Raw genomic sequence first — 21,565 nt, 5'->3', positions numbered from 1 at the left:
ATCACGAACACGAACAAAAAAATCGGATTTCTGTCAAAAAGTGGCGAAAGATGAGGTTTGCAGGGTCAACATCTATTGTGGGTTGACTATACTACTAGAGCGACGCACCCGCTTCTTCGTCAGCAGCTTCAATCTGCGCTGATTCGGCCATGACGTCCCATTCCTGGAACCACGACTACAGAGAACAACGTCAACATTGCCAAGATTGCCTGGCTCAGCAGGAAGGATACAAGCAAGACCTACGGCTCGATGGTCGTCTACGTGACGAAGGGTAGCGAAGCAAATTGCTTCTTTGACGCACAAAATACACGGAACCTATCAGCTCTGTGAGATTACGCCACAGAGGTTAATCTTTACGGGATCTGATTACTGAAGCCCCTAGATGACGATATAGCTTACTGGAGACTCAAGAATGCGGCGTCATACATCGGCGATGAGGTCAAACCGGTGCTAGAGGCCGCCTTTTTTACACCGCGGTGCTCCATTTTCCCAATCCAAGGAACTCGATACGTTCTTTCCATCCCGATTTTCTGACCTAAACTACAATCATCTCCTGATACTTTTTATAATTCCATTGCAGTCAAGGTGGCTTCTTCTTCCGCCTTTAACAATTACATCGTTGACTCCGCTATGGGTCCTATCTGCAGCCGGCAAGTTCCTCCAGGCTCCTTTGGCGTGCCCGCGCGCAGCGGGCACGGTCACTCCTGTTTGAGTTGACCGGCGGTTTCTTCCCAATATCAATACTAAATCCTTTTCGGAATTCAACAATCAGTGATTGGCATCCTCTGTGGCGCAATTGGCTAGCGCGTCTGACTGTTAATCAGGAGGTTGGAAGTTCGAGCCTTCCCGGAGGAGAAAAATCACGTATTTTTGCTTTTTTTACCCAGCCGCTGTCTCCACGGCCTCTTCTGACAGACAAAGACAGAAATTCGCATGCACCTTTTGTTTTGCTGCTTTGCCATTCAATGCCAAAGACGGAGGGCGTCGAGGTCCTTGGGAGGTCTTCCCTAAGTGGGTCCTCGGCTTCAAGACTCTGGAGCATCGATGGCAGGCTTCGAGTCGTGTTAATTGCTCAACCAGTTTCAAAATCCATGAGTCGATCATGGGAAAGTCAAGGTTCTCACCGGTCACAAAAAAGAACCAAGCCGGGTGCCGAGAGGGGGCTTGGACGATTTGAGGCTGTATCACACACCTATTGGCACTTTCCCATCCAATATTGGCTGCGGCCTGCATTGGCAATGAGGGGGAGGTCTTTCCCGGGACACGCTTCCCGCGGCAGGCACGCATGTCTACACACACTATTGTATGGTGCTTGCCAGGAGTGACAAAGTCTGTTCCTGGGAATGGAAGGGATGAAACCCGAGTGGGTAATCTACCTGGTAGACAGTAGGTCCCGTGTCTCAATCTTCCCGTGTTCCGTGTTGCAGTCGATCCTTCCCGCGGGGTGGCTTGGGGAACGACGGGAGTTCCTGCCTCTCACACCCAACTCGAGGTTCCCTTGACACACCGTCCCTTCCCGGCGAATCAGGACTATAGTGGTGTGAGTGTGGCTTTCCAAGATGACGAAGCAGGTACGACAACAACGGCTGTGCCTGGCCGACCGGCTCTTTCTCCCGCCGTCTGTGGTTCCATGGGCCATAAATGTTCGTTAAGTTGTCGTCCAGCTCGAACAAATTCTCCCCATCTTACCACACAGCAACGTTCGTTTCGGGCACAGTTTGAATCGTTTGACGTCTGACCACATCTTCGGCTCCGATCTCAATCTAAATTCCAACGTCAAATCCGGACACCATGAAGGCCATCCTCCTCCTTCTCGCGGCCACTGGCATCGCCCTCGCCCAGAACCTCTCAGGTCAACCGGACTGCGCCGTACGTCCCCGTCCTGCCTGCGAGAGCCCACCCCCACTAACCGTTCCCAGACCGCCTGTATCATCAGCGCTATCAGCGCGGCAGGCTGCGGCGCCAGCGATCTCGGTTGCCAGTGCGGTCCGACCCAATCTTTTATTGCCGCCAGTGCCGCCCCGTGCCTGCTGTCCAGCTGCACGGGCACGCAGCTGATTCAAGCCCAGAGCGCGGGCGCTGCCCAATGCTCCAGCTACTCGGCCACGGCGGCTTCCAACTCAGCCACCACCACGCCGGCGACTAGAAACGGAATGGCGTCGTCTACCTCTGGGGCCGCTGCCACTCCGGCTGAGGGTTCCGAAACCTCAGCGTCGGCGTCAGCGCCTGCCTCAACTTCTGGATCGGCTGGGCTGAATGACTCGTCGTCCACCAGTACGGGTGCTGCCGCTGCAATGGCTACGCCGGCTATTATGGGCGCCGGGGCGCTGCTCGGTGCCATAGGGGCGGCGGTTGCGTTGTAAGTATGGGGATTGGGGTGTTTGGTGGGGTGGTCGGGAATGGTGAACAACTATGACAATATTGTGAACTCGAGGGGATTACGGATCAGGTTCGTAGAGAATCTAACAGTCATGGATGGCTTACTCACTCATCCTCTTGGGTGGTTGCTACCACTGCACAAAACTTGCCACTTCAGTGTTCATCATGACAGTGTTCCAGCGCACTTGAGTTCGCTACCCGTGTCCTGATTTTATACACCTCGAATATCCTACAAAATGGAAGGTAAACGTCAAGCGCGCGGAATTCAACATCGGCCATGTGCGGCCCGAAGCGTCCCTCCCCAACAAAATCTGGCCCGGTTGAGTGGCCTCGTACACATGGACTTCTACCTAGAGGGCACTCTCGACGCAGTGATTCCACCGCTAAACTAACAAACGTGATGAAAAGAGCAAGGCGTCGCTGCACTAGGCCGCTGAGTGGGCAACTTCGACGCCACCGAGTTCCTCCTGGAACAGGGAGCAAATGTGTTCAGACGAGACTTGAAGGGGAAGAGGCCTGTCGACCTGGCTCCCGAAACGTACAACGTGCCGTACCAATCTGACAGAGCCGAATTTATCAAACCTACACTGTGGGCTATTATGGAGGAGTGGTAGATTTCTAGAAGATTGAGGAGTTTGGTATTTGTGAATGAGGAAAGGCGGTGTTGTTGATGGTATAGGTTGTAATTGTGTAATTGATGTTACACGATGTCGTATTTTACCGTAATTCTCAGACTTGTTAGGATACCACCCCAACTCATCACGCATCTCACAACGGCACCTTTCAGTGAGCGTATCTCAGGACACTCCATCACCAACAACCCTTTTTTTTATATCACTGCGAAAGTAAGAGCGACAGACCTTAACCAATTTAGAAGAATACAACGTTCTTGTGCCTTGCCGGGAGACTGACCTGCCGAAGCCATCTCAACCTCTGCGGTCCTCAAACTCACATCGATCACTCTCTTCTCACTTCTAATACAACACCAAAATGGCGACGGACGTAGCCCTCGAAACCACCATGGTGAGTCACTATTACTGTCCCTGCCGTATCCATCAATTAACAAACCGACAGGGCACGATCATCATGGAGCTGTACAACGAGCACGCGCCCAAGACCTGCCAAAACTTCTCCACCCTCGCAACGCGCGGCTACTACAACGATACCATCTTCCACCGCATAATCAAGGACTTTATGATTCAGGGCGGAGACCCGACGGGAACAGGACGCGGCGGGAGCAGCATCTACGGCGAAAAGTTCGAGGACGAGATCCGCGACGACCTGAAGCGTACGTAGCGCTCCCCTCTCTCCCCTCTCTCCCCTCTCTTCCCAAACCTCCCAATCCCCCAATCTCTCTACCATACCCGCACCCCACCCCCCAAAAACAAACAAAACCCCAACCCCCCACTAACACAAGAACACACACACCACAGACACCGGCGCCGGCATCCTCAGCATGGCCAACGCGGGCCCGCACACCAACGGCAGCCAGTTCTTCATCACGCTGGCCCCGGCGCCCTGGCTCGACGGCAAGCACACCATCTTTGGGCGCGTCAAGAAGGGCATCCGCGTGGTGCAACGCATGGGCCTGGTGCCGACGGACGGCGAGGACCGGCCCAAGGGCGAGGGGGTGCGCATCGTGCGCGCGTTCGTGGTTGCCGCTGGGGAGGGGGAGGGGGTGGGGGGGGGAGGGGAGGTTGTAGTGTAGATGGAGAGAGAAAGTATGGGGGTTGTGGTTGGGTTGGGGTGGTGGGGGGATTCTACCTAGGCTGGGAGGCTCTTTTCACTTTCCTATAGTGTGGCCTGCTTGTTGTCCGTTGGATGGATCGGTTATGATGGGAGGGTGGGAAATGATACCTCGTCGATCACAGAGTCATAAGAGGCAAGCCATAAATCATGTGTATTTGCTTCGCCTGCGCATCTCACGGGGATTGTGATATACAGAAGTTGTCCGCCCTGCGCCGTAGAGCAGACACGGCATCTCTGAAATAAAAAAAGCCTCCCCATCCAGAGAGTAGAAAATCACGGCGCCGCAAGTGCAAACCCTAGGCACCAAGCAGGCCGACCCAAACGGTCTGCCAAATCATCCCTCCCGCGTATACAACCAAACCGCCACCTAACGCCTCTCTGTTTCCAGCCCCCGCTGCCTACGCGCGAACCGCCAAGGCTCTTTCCATCATGATAAAACCCCAGAACCATGTCGCCGTGAATGCTCGGAGCCGATGAAACCAAATGCAGCAGAGAACGCCCCAAACCTGGACCTGCCCACCGTGGGCAATGCAAGAGTTATCCGAACCGTGGCCAATGCAATGTGTGTAAGAAGAAGATGCAACTCCAAGATGGTAAACAATGTGATGCCGGTCGCAGACAACAAGACATCATGTGACTGATGGGATTAACGCGGCGGGGGGGATGACATAGTTTCGGACGACTCGCTCTCCATATCGTGGTCCCGTTTGCCCTTTTTGCTGCCGGGCGAAGGTAACGGTGGCTTTGCCGGACCGAGCTTGAGCTTCTTGGCAGGCGAGATACCCTTTAGCTTGGGGGTCTGCTTCTTTGGCGCCACTTGTACTGTCGAGTCTTTGGCATCGCTACCCACCTTCTGCTCCACATTGAGGCTCGAGCTGCCCTTAACCTTGTCCTTCTTGGAATTGCCGGTGGCGCTGGGAGCCTTGGCCTTCAGAACCACCTTCTTGTTTAGTCCGTTCAGCTTGGCCTTTTTCTTCTTTGGGTTGGGTTGATCGGACTCCTCTGCGTCCTCGTCAAATTCGTCGACGTCGCGCTTCCTGGGACTACCCCCGCGGCTCCCGGGACGCGGTGTGCCCTTCTGGCTGCCGGGCGGCGTGTTGTCATTGTTCTGACTGCCGCCGTTGTTGCCGTTGCTAATTTTCTGCGCCGCCGCTCTACTGGCGTTCCGCCCGCTGTTTCCAATGCACGAACCCATATGGTTGTTCAGACGCGTCACCAGGATACACCGCTTGCATTTGGGACATGTCGCGCTGGGGAAGTTGAGAACATTCGACGCCCGGTCCTTTGCGCCCCCTTCAGCCGGCGCCGGGGAGCTCGGGTCGTTGGGGTCCAACTTCTGGTCCTTCTTCTTCTTGCCCCGCCCCGGGCCAGGGGCAACCCACGTCTGGCCATAAATGTCGTAGCCCGGCTTGTCGATGTATGGGTGTCTTTTGCAGTAGATGACGCCCGGGTCAGGCTTCTTCGCGCCTTTGCCGTCCGTCGGGTGATGCAGCCGTGGGAGGTGGCACTTCGAGCATAAGACCTCCTTGGTCGACTTCAGCGGGTTGCCCTTCAAAGCCACCCTGCCGTCCTTGTATATCGCTGCATCTGTCTCGATCTCAATATCGGGTTTGGGTTCTGTTGTTGCGCCATCCGAGGAATTCTTGGCAAGCTTCTCGACCTTGATGGCGGCTGTATTGGCTCGCGCAATTTTCTCGTCGCGGTGGACCTTGACCAGGAGGTCATGGACGATGTTGTATAATAGATCATCGAGGATAGCATGCGACTACAAGGGGGATCGGGTCAGTAGAGTGGAGTGCCAGGTCGACTCCCCCCGACTTACAAGCTTGTCTAGAGGAGGCGCATCGTCCGGAGCGACAATGATGCCGGCTTTGCCTGTTTCCCCGGTTTCCGAGGACCATGGTGAATGTGTTAAGGTGGCGAAATGAATTGAAAGTGTCTTTCGTGAGGGTGTTGTGTTGTGGCTGTCTTCAAGCGGCAGGCAGCATCAATCAGCAGCTAGATTGATTGAGCCGGGCCGGAATTTTTGGGTCTTGGTAATCGGGAGCGGCGAAAAGGTTCAGCCTCTCCCAATGCTCGGTTGAGGTGCGACAGGCTCAGCCCGACGAGCACCAGTGCAATGGCGCGACAGAAAATAGGGAAAAGAAGGCAAGGTTCAATTGTGAAACCTGCGATACCCAAGAAACGAAGTCGTAGGTTCCGGCCGCAAAGTTATTTGATGGTTGCTGATTGTCTTCGCGGTAGTTTGAGCGGAAGTCTGGTCGTGGGCAAATGAATGATTGACGGAGAGGGAAAAGCTGTCTCAGCCCACCAGCGGCCGTTTTGTTATAGGGTGCTTGGGCGCTGGGTCGCCCGGGCAGTGGGAACCCAAAACTCTCACTTGCGCACGGCACGCAGGTCACTTTACCGAAAATTCCCACGGCTCTGGGCTTGCAAATGTATTCAAAAAGGAGCATACTATTTACGTGAAGAAATTGGCGCCCAGGAATGAATTTTTAGGTATTTTTTTATACTATTTGTTGAGGCGACAATAGAAACTACAATGCACGTTTCCTGAGGATGGTCAGAACGATGATCTCCCTGCCCCAATTCTGCCAAGACTGGAAAAAAAGGCGGTGGCAGGCATGGAAGCTGGGGTAATAATTCACGTCACGTCACCCAGTACGGTAAAGTTTGCGGCTACATTTTTCTGTAAATTGACCACCTAGGTATGTCATCGTTCAACTCTCTTCCACCTGGAGCAAATATCATTTGCGAGTTTCGACATTAAGTTTCATAAATTGTTTTTCCTAGACTACCTCAAAAACAGGGGTTAAAGGGAATACATAACAGTTTTCCGAGTGATGCTCACCCATTTCAAGAGCCCGTCTCCGGATCTGAATCTCGCCTTGCTTCCCGTTTCTCTCCATTTGTCGATGGCGGAGATGCCCGTGGTGGGGCGGCAGGAGGTTGAGTGCCGCCCGAGCTGAGCCTCAGGTCCGCTTCCATTCAGCCCCTAGGAGCTAAACAGGGGTCTCCAGGGGGCAGCAACAAACAAAACAGGAGACTTCGCCATCGGGAAGAATTTAGACTTTACTGGTTCACCACCGCTTCCGATTCCGCGCGGCCTGGTCATGAAAAGCGAACTGACCCTACAAACCTCTAAAACATGTCCCGTATCCAGCAATCCTCGATCCGCTCGTTCTTCCAACCCCGGCGACAGCCTGAATATGCTGCCCCGCCATCGACTGCCCCGCTAGAAAACGGCAATGTAGCGACACAGTCGACATCGAAACCGCCAGTATCTCCGTCTGCCGATCATCTGAACGCAACCTCGACGGAGCCAGTGAAAATACCCATCACACTCCCCCCGAGCGGCATTCCAATCCTCCCATCCCCGCCGTCCCTCCCCTCTGGCGCAACCATCGTGCCGCTCGTCCAAGAACACGTGCCCGCCCTCCGGCGCATCAACTCCCTCCTCCTACCGGTCCCCTACCCAGACTCGTTTTACGCCAAAGTTCTCGATCCCCTCGCGTCCGGGCTCTTCTCCCGCGCCATCCTTTGGCAAGACTCGGACGCCGACACCCCCAAAGTCATCGGTGGCCTCATCTGCCGCCTCGAACCGAACCCCTTTCTCGACACCCAAGGGCAGCTAATACCCCACCCATTCCCGCCCTCGCACTTGCAGAAGCCGTCCAACGTGCCACTGAACACGCCGTACCACGCCATCTACATCCAATCCCTCGCCCTGCTCTCGCCTTACCGCTCGCTGGGCCTGGCCGCCGCCGCACTCGAGCACATCATCGCCAGCGCGACCATCCTCCCCGCCGCCGGCAGCAGCATCGACGCGCGGACCATCTACGCGCACGTCTGGACCGAGAATGAGGAAGGGCTCAAGTGGTACGAGGCGCGGGGCTTTGCCCGCGAGGGCGCCGAGCCCATGAAGGAGTACTACTTCAAGCTGCGGCCGGGCACGGCGTGGGTGGTGCGCCGGCACATCGGGCCCACCGCCGCCGCCGCAGCCGCCAACCTTACAACAACCGCAACAACAACAACTACAACAGCACCAGCATTACCACCCACGACCAGCACATCATCCAGCGAATCCGTCCTCGCCGCAGCAGTCAACCTACCCCTACTAGCACCCAAACCACCACCACCACCACCACCACCACCGCGCGCCCCAACCCCCGGAACAAGCGGCGGCGGCGGCCCCCCACGGCGCCCGTCCGCACCGCCCTCGGCCAACGCGTCCTCCACCTCCCTCTCCTTCCAGAACGCCCGCCCCGAATCGGAGTGGAACGACCTCCCCGCCGACATGGTGAGCACAGGAAAGGTGGGCAGCGGCAGCAACAACACGAATAGCCCACGGCTTCTGAGCCCCGACGCTGCTGCTGCTGCTGCGAATGGCAGCGGTGGCAGGGCTGGGGCCGGGGCGGGGACGCCGGTGTCGGGGGCGAGTTCGCGGAGTAGTTCAACGGGGAGGAAGAAGCGGGATCGGACGTATCCCACGGCTGCGTTTGGGGCGTGACGAGGGGTTGTAGGCTAGTGTGTGTATTGTTGTTGTTGGTATTATGGGTGTTTTGGGAAATCGGCGAACAGGATCGTCCCGAGGGCAGTTGGCATAGGTGATAAAATAGTCTGTAGTAGTCTGTAGTATAGACGGTAAGTGGAGATGTCATATCAGAGCGGCGTCACATGTCCCAATCAACACAGAAAGGCCTTTCCCGAAACGCCAACTCAGTTCGCTGAACTCCTAGACCTGTTTGCTGCTAGCTAACTAGCGAGCTATTTTGCCTTGTGCGTCGCGAGCCTGGGAGCTGCGGCATAATAATAATCAACGCTAACTACGCACTACTTTGTCTCTTCCCCGTCCGCTGGCTCCTGGGGAGGTAGGAAGCCACTCGTGATAGATAGGAACCATCAGAGATTCGACCGAAAACCCACCAAGCGATAGATAAGCCACAATGTAAAAAAGCAAGCCCCGGTCCTCCTGCTCAGTTGCCCAAGCCCAACCAGCCCAAAATATATGATCATACACGTGCCGCCTTACCCTCTAGCAGGCAGGCAGGAGCTGTTCCAACAGGAATTGGTAACTGCTCAGCCGCCATCCGGAAAGGAAACCCCCGCCTCCGCCGCGCCGTCGAGTTCTCTCCCCTCACATGATGTCGCAGCACCTGTCCGCCACCTGTTTCTCCAGAGGGGTGGACGAGACAGGCCACGGTCCGGACCCCTAATCGGACGTGCTCTTCTCATCCACCGTAGCAGGCACGCCGGCCTTAGCGTTCGAGCGCAGCTCGCCGAGGTAATCGGCGCCGCTGGTGTTCTTCTCCATGCCGGCAGCCACAAGCGCAATCAGGGCGGCGCCGACGCCAGACCCATCTTGGGTCAAGCCGATGCGGATGCGCTTGGCGCCCTCCTCTCCAATCCCATCGATGGCGCTCAACGCCTCGTAGATCATGGGCCGGAAGCCGGGGTAGTGTTCGACCAGGCTGCCGTCGACACCAACATCGATGGGCTCATCCTTGTACTCCGGGTCCTCCAGTTTGCCGGTCTGCAGAATAATGGCACCAATGGCAACAGCAGAGAGACGAGCCGCGCGGCGGCCGATGGCTTGCGCAATTTTCTTGAAGGCGAGGGCATCCTCGTACGCAGGGGCATAGACCTCCAAGGTGTTTTCGAGCGCCTGGCGGAGACCAGACAACTCGGGGTCTTGATCGAGTTCCGCAGTCGACATGATAGCGGTGTCGAGACCCCATTGCTTGTACAGACCCGAGTCCTTGGAGATGATAGTCACAGAACCTCTGTCGTTGGAGCTAGAGTTCTCATCTTTGAAGAAGGAAACATTGGGGTTGTTGAGCAGGTCAATGATGGCCAGGCGCAGGATCTCGCCCAGGAACATGCCAGAGACACGCTTCTCGTACATCTGGAAGCCGGGGTTCAGACTCTCTTTTTCCAGAGCAATATCCCATTTCGTGCTGGGCAAGACGTTCAGCTGGTTGTCAAACGAACCCCATTCCGTATTGATCACCATCTCGCCGGTCGATTGGTCATACTCCCCACCCAGGGGCTTCTTCAGCTTCGACAGCTTCTCGACATAGGCGCCGTTGGTGCCGGTGCCAAAGATGGCACCCAACACCGAGCCTTGTTTACCCGGGGCGGCATACGAACGCGCCATGAGCGTCCCGACGGTGTCGTTCACAAGGGCGGCCACCTTGACAGGCAGGTGAAGCTTGTCGATCTCCTCTTGCAAGAGGGCACACACATCCTTGCCAACAGCGTCCGGGATGTCGAAACCCTTCGTCCATCTTATGAGGGTGCCCTTATTGATTCCGAACTGCTTGACAGGGAAGCTGAAGGTGAAGCCCATGCGGAAGATGTGCTCATCCCTGAAACCGTTTGGAGAGCTGACTGTCTTCCGGCGCCGGACGTGGTGCTCAAAGTCCTCGGTATGGTGCTCCTCAAGGAACTTCTTGATCTCCGATGCCAAGAAGGCGAACAACTCCTGCGCCGTCTTGGCCACCATGAGGTGTTTGGGGATAGCAACTTTGTTGTAGGTGTGGGTAAAAGTGCTATTCCCGAGGAGCTGGATGGAACAAACACGAAAGTTCGTGCCGCCGAGGTCAACCGCCATGTAGAGACCCTGAAGTGGCAAGTGTTAGCATTATGCGCGCTTCGATGCTGGAGGAGCTCCGGATCGTTCAACCAACCTTTTCGGTGCCATTGGGTACGCCCGTGACATATGTCGGAATCTGGCTCATGCTGGTCCCATCCTTCGCCAGACCCTCGTCTTTATAGCATGTTAGTGAGGATTTACGGGCCAATTGTAGAAAGAGTCCTCATCCGAGCACATACCCATCTGACGGAGGAATTCCTGGACTGCCTTGTTGACATCGCTGTCCGAGTACTCGAATTGCTCGACAATCGACTGTGTCTCGGCTTCGAGGGCCATGGTGAGAGGTTTGGAGAAAGGCGCCGGGGTGGGAAATGGAGGTGGGTGTTCGCAAGTTCCCAATTCGTGGTCGAGTGCTGCTGCTGGGAGAGACTGGGTCGCCCTGAGGAGCGAACGGGGGCTAGTATTTACTACGGGCGAGGTAAAGCAGCGCGTGATGTGATGCAAAAGGGTCTAGAATTATTTTATGTCAGCTGCAGCAAAAGATGAATTTCAAATGAAGGCAATTGGATGTTATGCAGGAGGCTAGCGCAGGAGGCATTGGGATGCTGCGAGGGATCAAACTGTTTTTGTTGGTGGGGGATGGAGGGGCAGTTCTGGCGGAGGCACGGCCAAGCTGATGCGGGGCACAGGGCAGAGGTTCCAGGCTGGCGGCGGCGGCGTGCCTTTGTTTCTTCGGATTCGGAAACCGGAAACCCGAAGATTGTTGGCATCTCGACGTCTAAACTTACCGAAATAAGGATGAGAAAGGCCACAGAGTACACATGGGCCAAGCTGAGAGACGTAAAACCGCGATAGCTGCGCGAATTGGGGTTTTGGCGAGCAGCAGCTGGTGGGTTCTTTAAAAACGCCGGGCGCGCCGAGGCGCCGGGCAAGCTTGAGGATGACGTTTTGTCGGCTCCAGGGGGGTTTCCTGGTTGGGCTAGCTTCAATAACTCGACCCGTGGGGTTGCGCTGGGGGCCCCGCCAGGTCTCTCTGAGCCAAGTGAAAACGGCCCGGTTCAGGTCCCAGTCTCCCAAATGCCTCAGTCATTGGCCGGTTGCGACTTCTGCTGCAGCAGAGCGCGTGGTGTTTCCTGAAATTGCCTCTCAGTAAGAACCCACGACTCTCCCAACCCCAAGCCGCGAACTGCGGGCAGCTCCCGCAACTCGGCGAATTAGGCGGTGCTAGCTCGGCCGTCACGGTTTTGTTTCCTGCACGTCCGTTAGTGTTGTCTCCCTCGGAATGCCTCTCATGGGGTACGAGGCCGGCTTGATTCCTCTCACGCGGATGGACCTTCCGAGGTCACACACTCCCGCCTCCGATGTGATACCGAGAATGTGGTTGGTGCCGAGACGCGGGGTAGCAAACTCGAACGACGCCGCTTTCCGGACAGTTGAGGTTTGAAGAAATCAAGCCACTCTACGTTGTTTCTTAGGAGACGATGTGATTCTGGGTACCTTTCCCTTCGAGCGCTTGGGGGCGGGCTAATTGGTTGGTCAAAGTGGGAACGTAAGAGTTAAGAAAGCGGCTGGGAAACAACAAACTCGAAGCACTCGAGTTTCGTTCACGAAGTTCATCCAAGATGTTTTGAGCGGCGCTTGACGGGCCCCTAACTAAGACAAATATGGATGTGGGGACCACCTAAGTGCAAGGGTTGAGGCAAGTCCCCAGCCAACGAGATCCCAACCCCCGTCAGAGGGTAAACAAATGGTGAAGAGAGGTGTAAGTGATGTATCTTTTGAGCCCATTGGCAATGGCGGTGGAGGGAAGAGGTCGAGCCATTGACAACCATGTGGCGACTCCGAAAAGTCGAATCAGCCCACAGTGTGGAAGTTGCTGGGGATGGTGTCTCAAGCTTCAGCTAGGTAGGTTGCAACTAACAGAATCCCGGCTAACAGGGCGTGGGATATTCGTCGACTAGACCCATCAAACCACAGAGTGTTTTCACATGACCCGATCTTTCCACCAAAGCCAGCCGCCCCATCGCAAGAGAGGTGGCTTTGGTACCTCGGTAACTGGCAAGTCTCATTCCGTCACAAGAAGTGCAAGCATAGAACTGGACACGATGACAAAGGAAAGACAATATCATGAGGTACAGCACAAGCATCAACCAAGCCATGGAAATCTCGGTTCCTATGGTCACCAGACCTCAGCATCATAGGCTTCTTGGTAGGCATCCATGATGTTCTCTCACTCTGGGGTTTTGTTCTCGTTATTGTGAGATGATGGAAATATCAGGAGTGACACCAACGACATATTTGGAGCTTGACAACTGTTGTGAATGGATGAAAGGTTCTGGTCGTCGCAGACATTGGTCGTCTAGTTAGGTGGAATAAGATATGATCCGGGTCAACAACACAGACCATCTCGTTTAACTCCCTCTTCCGTTTAGCGGGCAATTACCCAGCCTCATCGGCATAGTCGTGATAAAAGTCAAGTTACAGTGCCATCTAACCGCCATTCTACCTACTATTTCCTGTATCAGTCGGACAGAAACACGCAATCTCCCGAATTCGCATTTATCTGTGGTGGTCGAGCGGTCACCCCACAACGCCAATTGCCGTTGCGGTACAATGGCAATGAAGTGGTGTCGGAAACCATACGAGCAATCACCATGCAGACACCTTCCCAAAAAGAACGATGTCGTTGGTTCCAAGCTGAGGAAAGCCGTCGCAACTCTGGAAACACCGAGCTCTCTGTAACCCCTGATCATGGGCGAGCATCTGACTTCGCTGCACGGAGGCGGCAAAGTTGCCGGAGAGTAACAACAGCGCTTCACAGTGTAACCAACCCCATAGTTCGAAGCAACGGCAGCTTCGACGAAGCACGGAATCTTCTATGCGTCGACGGTTAATACGGACTGTGCCGCTGGCAACACCGAATACCACCACGCGCCGGCCAATCCTATCACTTTCCGCTCTTCGATGAGAGGCGGCGACAAACCTCTGACGATCAGTGCTACATGGCCCAATATGGGGGAGCTCGGGGAGGTATTGGGAATGCATGTAACTGATCTTCAAGATTGCAATTTGTATGCGAAGGTTGCCCGTCTTAGCTCAGTCAACTCACTGATAGTAACGTCGTTCTTGGCGGTTGTTGGGAGGCGGCTGCAACCCCTCTTGAGACAATTATTTGCATGCTTCAAGAAGTTGTGTGGAGTGCAGCATTAGTGGTGAGGATCGGAAACGGGTAATCAAACAACCCCCGGCCACCACTTTTGGTGAGAGGCAGAGCTTAACAAAATGCTGACCTGACAGGAACGGCCTCTGTTTCTCTTTGGTCTGAATAAGCGATGAGCCAAGGAGATCTGGGTGCAGAAAGTCGAAGGGTGCTCATCGCAACCAAAGGTCGTTCACAGGTGCGGCTGACAAGGAGGAGGAACTTTGGGCCGCCTGTCGAATGCGTTTGCCAATGAGGATTGCAGAATTTTGAGGCCGGTTGATTGGCCATCCCCCGCGGCAAGCAGGCACAGCATCTCGAGGCTCAGCCACAGGTCGCCCCAAGTCCTACGAAGGTCCTACCATCGCACGTCCCGTTTAGGCTTAGGTCAGGCACCTGCACGAAAATGCCGGCGATTCAGGTCGAAACGGCGTCGAGGGGCCCGTAATCGTAATTAGAATCCCAGCCCTATCGCATCGCGGTGGCCGAGGAACAGAATTCGCTCGCCCGTGGCTGGACTCCTGGGGACAAACATTGAGATTTCTCGAGAGGGAAGCTTCAAATTGTCACCGTTGATGAATGAGGTTGCTTAGAGGGCTCCAGTGTAATCCCTATCTCACTGAAATTCGAAGCTGAACAAGGGACCCGTGTCGGCCCCGCTCCCTGATAGTTTGCATATGGAAGGTCTGTCCCTCCACAGTATGCCAACCATTGACTTGACATTCTCAGACGAAACGCATTGAGCTTGGCCAAGCTAACCTGGAGGCCCGATGCGATGCCGAAGGTCATGGAAACGTGCCCTAGCCTCTGTGGCGTGTGATTCTACCCAGGAGGTCTTGTAAACTGTAAACCTCCGCTGCAGCAATTGGGCATTGGACTTGGGAGTTTTCCGTACCTATCAGCAAAATGTTACGTATTGTACTGTATGGCGGGACTGTGTCCTGCAACCCGTGGGTGTCCTGCAGCAAGTAAGTGGGGACCGCTGACCCGAGGAAGGCACAACGTGCTCTGAGCTGCTTCGCTGTACAGCAGCTTGTAATTTGTACTTCAAGTTGGGCTTCATGGTTCCTGGCCCCAGGTGGTTTTGTCCTTGTTTTAATTGCTTTGCATCTCTGCTCTTTTCGTTGAGTCTGATATCAACTCATCTCGATCGGCCTGCTTTTACACAGTAATTTCAAGAGTCCCAGGTTCCCCGCGCCCCCCCGCGCTGGCAGTGCCAACGACCTGACAGGCTCAGCCTTACAAGCCGCTCATCAATTTCTGGTCGGCCCGCCGTGTGCAGGCAGGGAAAGCCATCTCAGCCACAGACCCGCTGGGGACTCGACAGCTCCTTTGATGGGACCGGCTACACGTTTCCCGAGCAAGCACTGCGAGCCGCGCCCACACCGACCCAGCGACCGCCCCTCTTCGACGGGCTGCAAACCCACCCACTGCAACCTGAAGTCCTACCCCAGTCGCCAGGACAGCTAATTTTCCCCTCCCTTCCCAATCCAGCTGCTCCAGTTCTTTCTCGGGCTGCCCAGCCTGCCGCCGCCCACAGCCTCCCCCTCGGTCTTACCCCCCCTCCTGACCCGACCGCTCTCCCTTTAATACCCCAATTTTTACCTGGCCTTTCCCTTATGAGTTCTTTGAACTCTCGCCTGAAAGGCTTTGGTTTCAAACGGAAATCGAGCGCCCCGAGCCAGCCCCAGGGGACTGCCAGTCCCAACCCCAGTCTGCTGCAGAGCCCGACCCCGCCCCCGGGTCCTCCTCAAATACCGCCCTTGTTCCCCTCGCGCGCGGGTCTCGTCCCGTCGAGTGCATCCAACCCGTCTCTGACGAGCCTCCAAATGAATCATCCAGGTGCTGGTCCGCGACCGCCTAGCTACTCAGCAAACTACCCGCCTGGCCCTCCTGGCCCCATCGGCCGCACCAGTCCCCTCGCAAACCAAGGTCCAACCCGTACCCCACCGTCGCAAATGATTGGAGGTCCTCCGCCCATCAACACCGGGGCCCCTCCGGTCGCCGGGTATCCACCCCCCGTTATGGGAGGTGGCGGCCCTCCGCCGGTCCCTGGCGGTCCTCCGGGATACGCTGGCCCTACTGGCTACCCCCCGCCGGCGCCGCCCCAACAGACTGGACCCATCGCTCCTTACGGCCGCAACACCGCCGCCGAGGTTGAGGGCAACAGCCGGAGCAAGGCCCAGTTGATTGTCGGCATTGATTTTGTGAGCAAAACCATTGTCTCCCTTTTGTTTGCCGTTGGCACAATAAGGAATATCGTATTCTAACCGCCGCCATCGTTTAGGGTACCACCTTTTCCGGCGTTGCCTTTGCGTTTGCGACCAACAACGAAGCCAAGGAAGATATTATTACCGAGTGGCCCGGCGCCGGCTCGTACACAAAGCAAAAGGTGAGTGGGCGCGGTGGTCTACGTCCTGGCACACAACCATGCAGTGCTAACGGAGCGCTTCCTCCTAGATCCCGACCGTGCTTTACTATGACCAATACCAGAAAGTCGTTGGCTGGGGTCCCGATATTGCCGATGCCCTCGCCCCGACTGGCTACCCGAAGCCGGGCGTGCAAAAGGTGGAATGGTTCAAGCTCCAGCTGATGCTGTCGGGCAACACTTACATTGATCCCATCAACCTCCCGCCTCTCCCACCAGGAAAGTCCGAGATTGATGTGGCGGCCGACTACCTTTTCAAGCTGCGTCAGGCGATGCGGGCGGCTCTCCAGAAGACGCTGGGCGAGGTTTTCAACCGAGAGGAGAGGAATATCCGATACTACCTGACTGTGCCAGCCATTTGGAACGATGCTGGCAAGGCTGCCACCAGAGCCGCTGCCATTCAAGCCGGCTTCCTCCGTGACGAGAACGACAACCGCCTGACGCTGGTCAGCGAGCCCGAGGCTGCCGCCCTCTTCTGTTCCAAGACCGGTCTCCTAAACCTGAAGGTGCATGACGCCGTGCTCATCGTCGATTGCGGTGGCGGTACGGTCGATTTGATCGCATACGAAGTCGAGGACGAGAACCCCTTTACCGTCGCCGAATGCACGGCCGGTTCTGGTGACTCGTGCGGTTCGACTGCTCTGAACCGGAATTTCAGCAACATCCTGCGGACCAAGATTCGGAAGATGAAGTTGCCCGACGGCTCCAAGACCGCTGGTCGTGTGTATGCCAAGTGCATCATGGACTTCGAGAACCGGATCAAGGCCGACTTCCGGAATAACGGTCAGAAGTGGGCTGTGGATGTCGGTATCGAGGCCGAATTTCCCGAGGCTGGGATTGAAGAGGGATACATGACCTTCACAAACGAGGAGATCTTGCAGTGCTTCGAGCCCGTCGTCAACCGCATCTTGGAGCTTGTCCGAAACCAGATCATCGCTATCCAGGCACAAAACCGAACCCTCCAAAACATTCTCGTCGTCGGCGGTTTCGGCGCGTCAGAATACCTTTTCCAGCAAATCAAGCTTCACGTCCCGCCGCAGTTCCAGTCCAAGGTAGTACGCCCCATGGACTCAGTCGCTGCCATTGTCAAGGGCGCCGTCACTGCCGGTATTACCGAGAGGGTCATCACGCACCGTGTCGCCCGTCGTCATTACCTCATGGCCACCCTGCAACCCTTTAAGGAGGGCTACCACCCCGAGGCGTACCGCGTGCCCTCTCTCGACGGCAAGGACCGTTGCAAGTTCACTCGCCAGATTTTCGTCCAAAAGGGGCAAAAAGTCAAGATTGGCGAACCAGTCAAGGTCTCCTTCTTCCGGCAGGTCGCACCCGGCGCCACCCTCATGTACGAGGATATTCTGTACGCTTGCGACGACGACGTCTGCCCCGAGTACACCAAGGATCCGAGTAAGTCTCCGCCCATCCAGTCTGGTTGATCATGTTCCTAACAGTCCCCACAGGAATCAAGGAAGTGGTCACGCTCACATCAGACCTCTCGCGCAAGAACCTCGAGAAGGACTTTGAGCGGATGGACACGCCCCAAGGCACGTTCTACCGTGTATACTTTGACATTTACCTCACGCTGGATGGCTCCGAGTTCAGCGCTGAGCTCGTCTGCCAGGGCGAGGTTATGGGCCGGTGCAGGGCGCGGTTCAGGTAAAGATGCAGGCGGACGCGTCGGACGGGAGTTACTGCTTTTTATTTCGCACCGCATCGGATCTCCACAGTGATACCTCTTGAAGTAAAATGGGCGTGTTTCGCATAGCAGGAAATGTGCGGCTCATACATATAACGCCATGCCGAGTTCGGTTGGACTGTTGCCGGTTGTTCGGCCTGAAGCCACCTTGGATGGAGATGGACGGAAGGAAAAGGGGAGGTTAATTTTTTACGAACGGGGGAAACGGAACGGGCCAACACAAACCATCCTGTATCGGACTCGCGGATTCAGGCAACACAACTCCCATCGCGGGATAGGGAAGGCGAACGGCCTCTTGAAGATGTTACATCGATAGATCTAGTTCGTTGAGTTGACGCAGTTGACGCCAATTTGGTTCCTGAGCATCGCCGCAACATCCATTTTTGTCCTTCAGCGTCCGACAAATGAAGGTGACGTTGCTGCCCATCCCGTCCAGGAAGCTGGGACCTGCAGCCTTCCCCTCGTCCCATCCCAACCTACCAGGAACGGTCATGGTTTGGGACTGGATCCAATCGTCCCTGCATCATCATTATCTGCAAACCACCAGCGAATGTTGTTTCCAGGCTTGGATCGCCCTAAGAAAATCTGGCAGGAGTCGCCGGTGGAGAAACGAGGTAAAATGGCAACTCTACCCGGTTACCGTAACGCATTCAAGCCTTCCATCGTTGGCAACGGAGCACTAGAACTCGAAATACCTAGACTAAATGTCAACACTTCTAAAATGGATTCTTCGTTTATTCTCATTGCCCTCCATCACCAATCACTATTTCTCGGTCCCCTAACTCTTTGACTCAACTTCATGATTCTGTAGTTAATATATCTTTCTCTATTCTTTCCTAGGGCCCTGGGTATCGAAGGTCGAACCTCACATCATCCGTCCCCGAACAGTTCTGTACCATTTTCGACGCACTTCTAGCTATTAGCTATTTCAGCAGAAGAAAAATTTCCGGAATGTCCGAGCACCCAACCAGCGTGCCACACTCAACCTGGCTTGAGGAGTTACACGGCAACCCCGAGCCGACATGCCGGAACAAGAACAAGGCTCGTCGATATCGGGTTGATAGGCTCACCAAGGGGTTTCTCTTCTCACTATCATTGTTCACTGGGCGAGCCGCCGCTTTTCACTTCGCCTCGAGTAGCAATGGGCCAGCCAGTATCAGAACCGCCAGAACAACAGCCGGTGATGATACTAGCTTGTAGAACAAGGTCGCTGGCAACGTGGCGGGCACATCGGCCAAATCGACAACCCCGGGGGACTCGACGAACATCACAACAGCCGGGTCACTAAGCGACCGCACTCCGATCCAACTAACGGTTGTAAACAGCTGCGGGGAACCAATATGGCCGGGCATTGTAACCCAGAACGGCATTGGGCCTGAAGCTGGTGGTTATAAGTTAACACCAGGTAGTAGCAAGAGGATGTTTGTCAGCGCAGACTGGGCAGGGCGGATCTAGGGGAGGACAAACTGCTCGTTCAACAGTGATGGCAGCGGGCCGAGCACCTTCAATGGTGTGAACGGGCATGGGGCCGCTTGCCTGACTGGGGACTGCCTCGGGAAACTGAACTGCCAATTTGCGGTAAGTCTCTCCTGGAGTAAACACGCCCCTTAGTAGAGCTGACCCATCCCCCCAGGGCCAAGTCCCCACCACCCTCGCCGAATTCACACTCCAAGGCGGGGACTTCAACGACCAAACCTTCTACGACATCTCCCTAGTCGACGGCTACAACCTTCCCCTCGCCATAATCTACCACCCGGCCCCAAACACAACCTGGATCCCGCCCAACCTTACCAATTGCGCCTGCATCGCCTCGGCGGGTTACCTCTCCCCGTCATCCTCAACATCCCTACACCCCTCTCCAGACCTTTCCGCCCTCAACACCAACACCACCTACCCGATGCCATACGAATCCGTGGAGACAAACAACACAATCCAGAGCTGGTGCCCATCCCAACTCCAGCAATACCCCCCGCACAACAAACCAGGATCGGGACCAGGCCCAGGAGGAGCAGCAGCGCCAGACGGACCCAACGCTCTCTCTAACCCAGCTGACGGCGCCGGTAACAGCAGCAGTTGGGCACCGCGACCCTCCTTCCAACCGTGCCTCTCCCCCTGCAGCGCGACGCACGAAGCCGCCGACTGCTGCACGGGGCCCTACAACGATCCCGGTGTGTGCGTGCCGAGCACATATGCGCGGCGCGCCAAGCGTGTGTGCCCAGACGCCTACAGCTTCGCCTACGACGACCGCGCGAGCACCTTTGTCGTGCCCGCCGGCGGCGGCTGGGAGGTCCGTTTCTGTCCCCGCGGCAGGAGTACGGATATCTTGGGGGCGTTTGGAGAGCAGGTGAGGTCGGTTGGGGCAGGGGCCGGGTTGGATGCCGAGGGGTGGGGGAGGGTGAGGGATTGGGGGTATGTGGAGAAGAGGTGGAGGGGTGGTGGGGGGTTGACGAGGGGAAAGGTGAGCTTGGGGGTGGTGGCTGTTGGGGTGGTTATGGCCGGTGGTGGGCGGTTCGGTGTTCTGAGACTTGCGTAAGTATCGGACGTTGAGATACCTTGCTCCGAGAGAGGGTGTTGACTGGGGATGGGATCTCCTGTGCATAGACCTTAGATACCCTAGAAAAGAATCACTTGTTATCCACCCGTGACACACATTTTGACCGACTGGGAAAGAGAGATGTTGGCCGCATGATCGCAAGACGGTGGAAGGAGATCACTCAGCTGTCTGTACCAAGCAAAGTCTATTCGCCTCTAACAACCGTAGAACGGGCGCCCAGTGTCCCCCAGCGCTAAAATCATTTGATATCACGCCTATCCAGCCAGCAGCCTCCCCAAATACACACTCCTCCTCTTCACCCCCTCTTGGCCTTCCTCCGGCGCTCCCACTCTGCCCTCTCCTCGTCATCACTCCCACTAAACTCGGCATCCTCGTCCTCCTCGTCCTCCTTCTCCCGCCTCGATGACGACACCGCCGCCGCCGCCACCAACCCCTTCCCCCCCTTCACCTCATCCGCGCTGACAAAATCCCCCGCATTCAGCGCCGCATACTCATGCTTGCGAATCACCTCCTTGAGCCCCTCATTCTGCGGATCCACCAGCTGCAGCGGCGTCAGCCCGCCGCGGTTCTTGATCCGCGAGCTCGACCCGGCCTCCAGCATCATCTCCACCAGCGCGTTGCCAAACTCCCGCTGGCCCGCCGGCTCCCCGTTGATCCACCGCACCGCCGTGTGCAAGGGCGTGTCGCCGTCGGCCCGGTTGATCGGGTCGCATTCGAAGCCCGGCTGGTCGAGCAGCAGGTCGATGATCTCGTAGTTGCCCTGTGCGGCGGCTTCGTGGTACAGGTGGTTGCCGAGGACGGTGGTCGTTTGGTTGAGGACGGTCGCGATCGCGTCGTCGTTGTTGAGGAGGGGCGGGGTGGATAGGATTTCGGTCAGGAGGTCGGTGTTGTTGCGTCGGCAGGCTTCGATGAGCAGTTCGCGGGTTGAGGCCCTCGTGTGAGAAGAGGAGGAAGTTAGTTGGTGGGTT

General features: G+C 56.2%; 8 protein-coding genes and 1 non-coding gene across 9 annotated transcripts in view; 5 read left to right on the top strand and 4 right to left on the bottom strand.

The window, feature by feature from the left end:
- Positions 1-94: 94 nt before the first annotated feature.
- CHGG_06202 (uncharacterized protein) lies at positions 95-485 on the bottom strand (the record flags this gene model as incomplete). The annotated part of the gene is made up of 3 exons (XM_001222296.1): positions 95-175; positions 244-257; positions 446-485. 3 exons carry the CDS (start codon positions 483-485, stop codon positions 95-97), a joined length of 135 nt encoding a protein of 44 aa, XP_001222297.1.
- A 296-nt stretch (positions 486-781) lies between these two features.
- On the top strand, positions 782-855 carry CHGG_11371. Its single transcript has one exon. It is a non-coding gene; the product is annotated as a tRNA-Asn (tRNA).
- Positions 856-1,791: 936 nt separating this feature from the next.
- CHGG_06201 (uncharacterized protein) lies at positions 1,792-2,588 on the top strand (the record flags this gene model as incomplete). Its single annotated transcript, XM_001222295.1, has 4 exons — positions 1,792-1,869; positions 1,920-2,359; positions 2,435-2,449; positions 2,537-2,588. The coding sequence occupies 4 exons, from the start codon at positions 1,792-1,794 to the stop codon at positions 2,586-2,588; spliced, it is 585 nt and encodes a 194-aa protein (XP_001222296.1).
- Positions 2,589-3,369: 781 nt separating this feature from the next.
- CHGG_06200 (uncharacterized protein) lies at positions 3,370-4,087 on the top strand (the record flags this gene model as incomplete). Its single annotated transcript, XM_001222294.1, has 3 exons — positions 3,370-3,402; positions 3,454-3,667; positions 3,813-4,087. 3 exons carry the CDS (start codon positions 3,370-3,372, stop codon positions 4,085-4,087), a joined length of 522 nt encoding a protein of 173 aa, XP_001222295.1.
- Positions 4,088-4,774: 687 nt separating this feature from the next.
- CHGG_06199 (uncharacterized protein) lies at positions 4,775-6,029 on the bottom strand (the record flags this gene model as incomplete). Its single annotated transcript, XM_001222293.1, has 2 exons — positions 4,775-5,799; positions 5,951-6,029. 2 exons carry the CDS (start codon positions 6,027-6,029, stop codon positions 4,775-4,777), a joined length of 1,104 nt encoding a protein of 367 aa, XP_001222294.1.
- Positions 6,030-7,276: 1,247 nt separating this feature from the next.
- Positions 7,277-8,638, top strand: CHGG_06198 (uncharacterized protein; the record flags this gene model as incomplete). The annotated part of the gene is made up of 1 exon (XM_001222292.1): positions 7,277-8,638. The coding sequence occupies one exon, from the start codon at positions 7,277-7,279 to the stop codon at positions 8,636-8,638; it is 1,362 nt and encodes a 453-aa protein (XP_001222293.1).
- Positions 8,639-9,340: 702 nt separating this feature from the next.
- CHGG_06197 (uncharacterized protein) lies at positions 9,341-11,059 on the bottom strand (the record flags this gene model as incomplete). The annotated part of the gene is made up of 3 exons (XM_001222291.1): positions 9,341-10,750; positions 10,818-10,897; positions 10,963-11,059. 3 exons carry the CDS (start codon positions 11,057-11,059, stop codon positions 9,341-9,343), a joined length of 1,587 nt encoding a protein of 528 aa, XP_001222292.1.
- Positions 11,060-15,751: 4,692 nt separating this feature from the next.
- Positions 15,752-18,007, top strand: CHGG_06196 (uncharacterized protein; the record flags this gene model as incomplete). Its single annotated transcript, XM_001222290.1, has 4 exons — positions 15,752-16,129; positions 16,210-16,314; positions 16,383-17,754; positions 17,808-18,007. 4 exons carry the CDS (start codon positions 15,752-15,754, stop codon positions 18,005-18,007), a joined length of 2,055 nt encoding a protein of 684 aa, XP_001222291.1.
- A 2,885-nt stretch (positions 18,008-20,892) lies between these two features.
- Positions 20,893-21,565, bottom strand: part of CHGG_06195 (uncharacterized protein) — a gene marked incomplete at both ends in the record, with an annotated part of 831 nt that continues 158 nt past the window's right edge. Inside the window, one exon of the mRNA XM_001222289.1 lies at positions 20,893-21,357. Within this exon, the coding sequence (XP_001222290.1) occupies positions 20,893-21,357 (465 nt within the window). The remainder of the gene's footprint in view (positions 21,358-21,565) is intronic.

The sequence above is a fragment of the Chaetomium globosum genome, genomic scaffold (genome assembly GCF_000143365.1).
Source record: "Chaetomium globosum CBS 148.51 scaffold_3 genomic scaffold, whole genome shotgun sequence".
Lineage (NCBI taxonomy): Eukaryota > Fungi > Ascomycota > Sordariomycetes > Sordariales > Chaetomiaceae > Chaetomium > Chaetomium globosum.
This window is presented reverse-complemented; position numbering and strand designations above follow the sequence as displayed.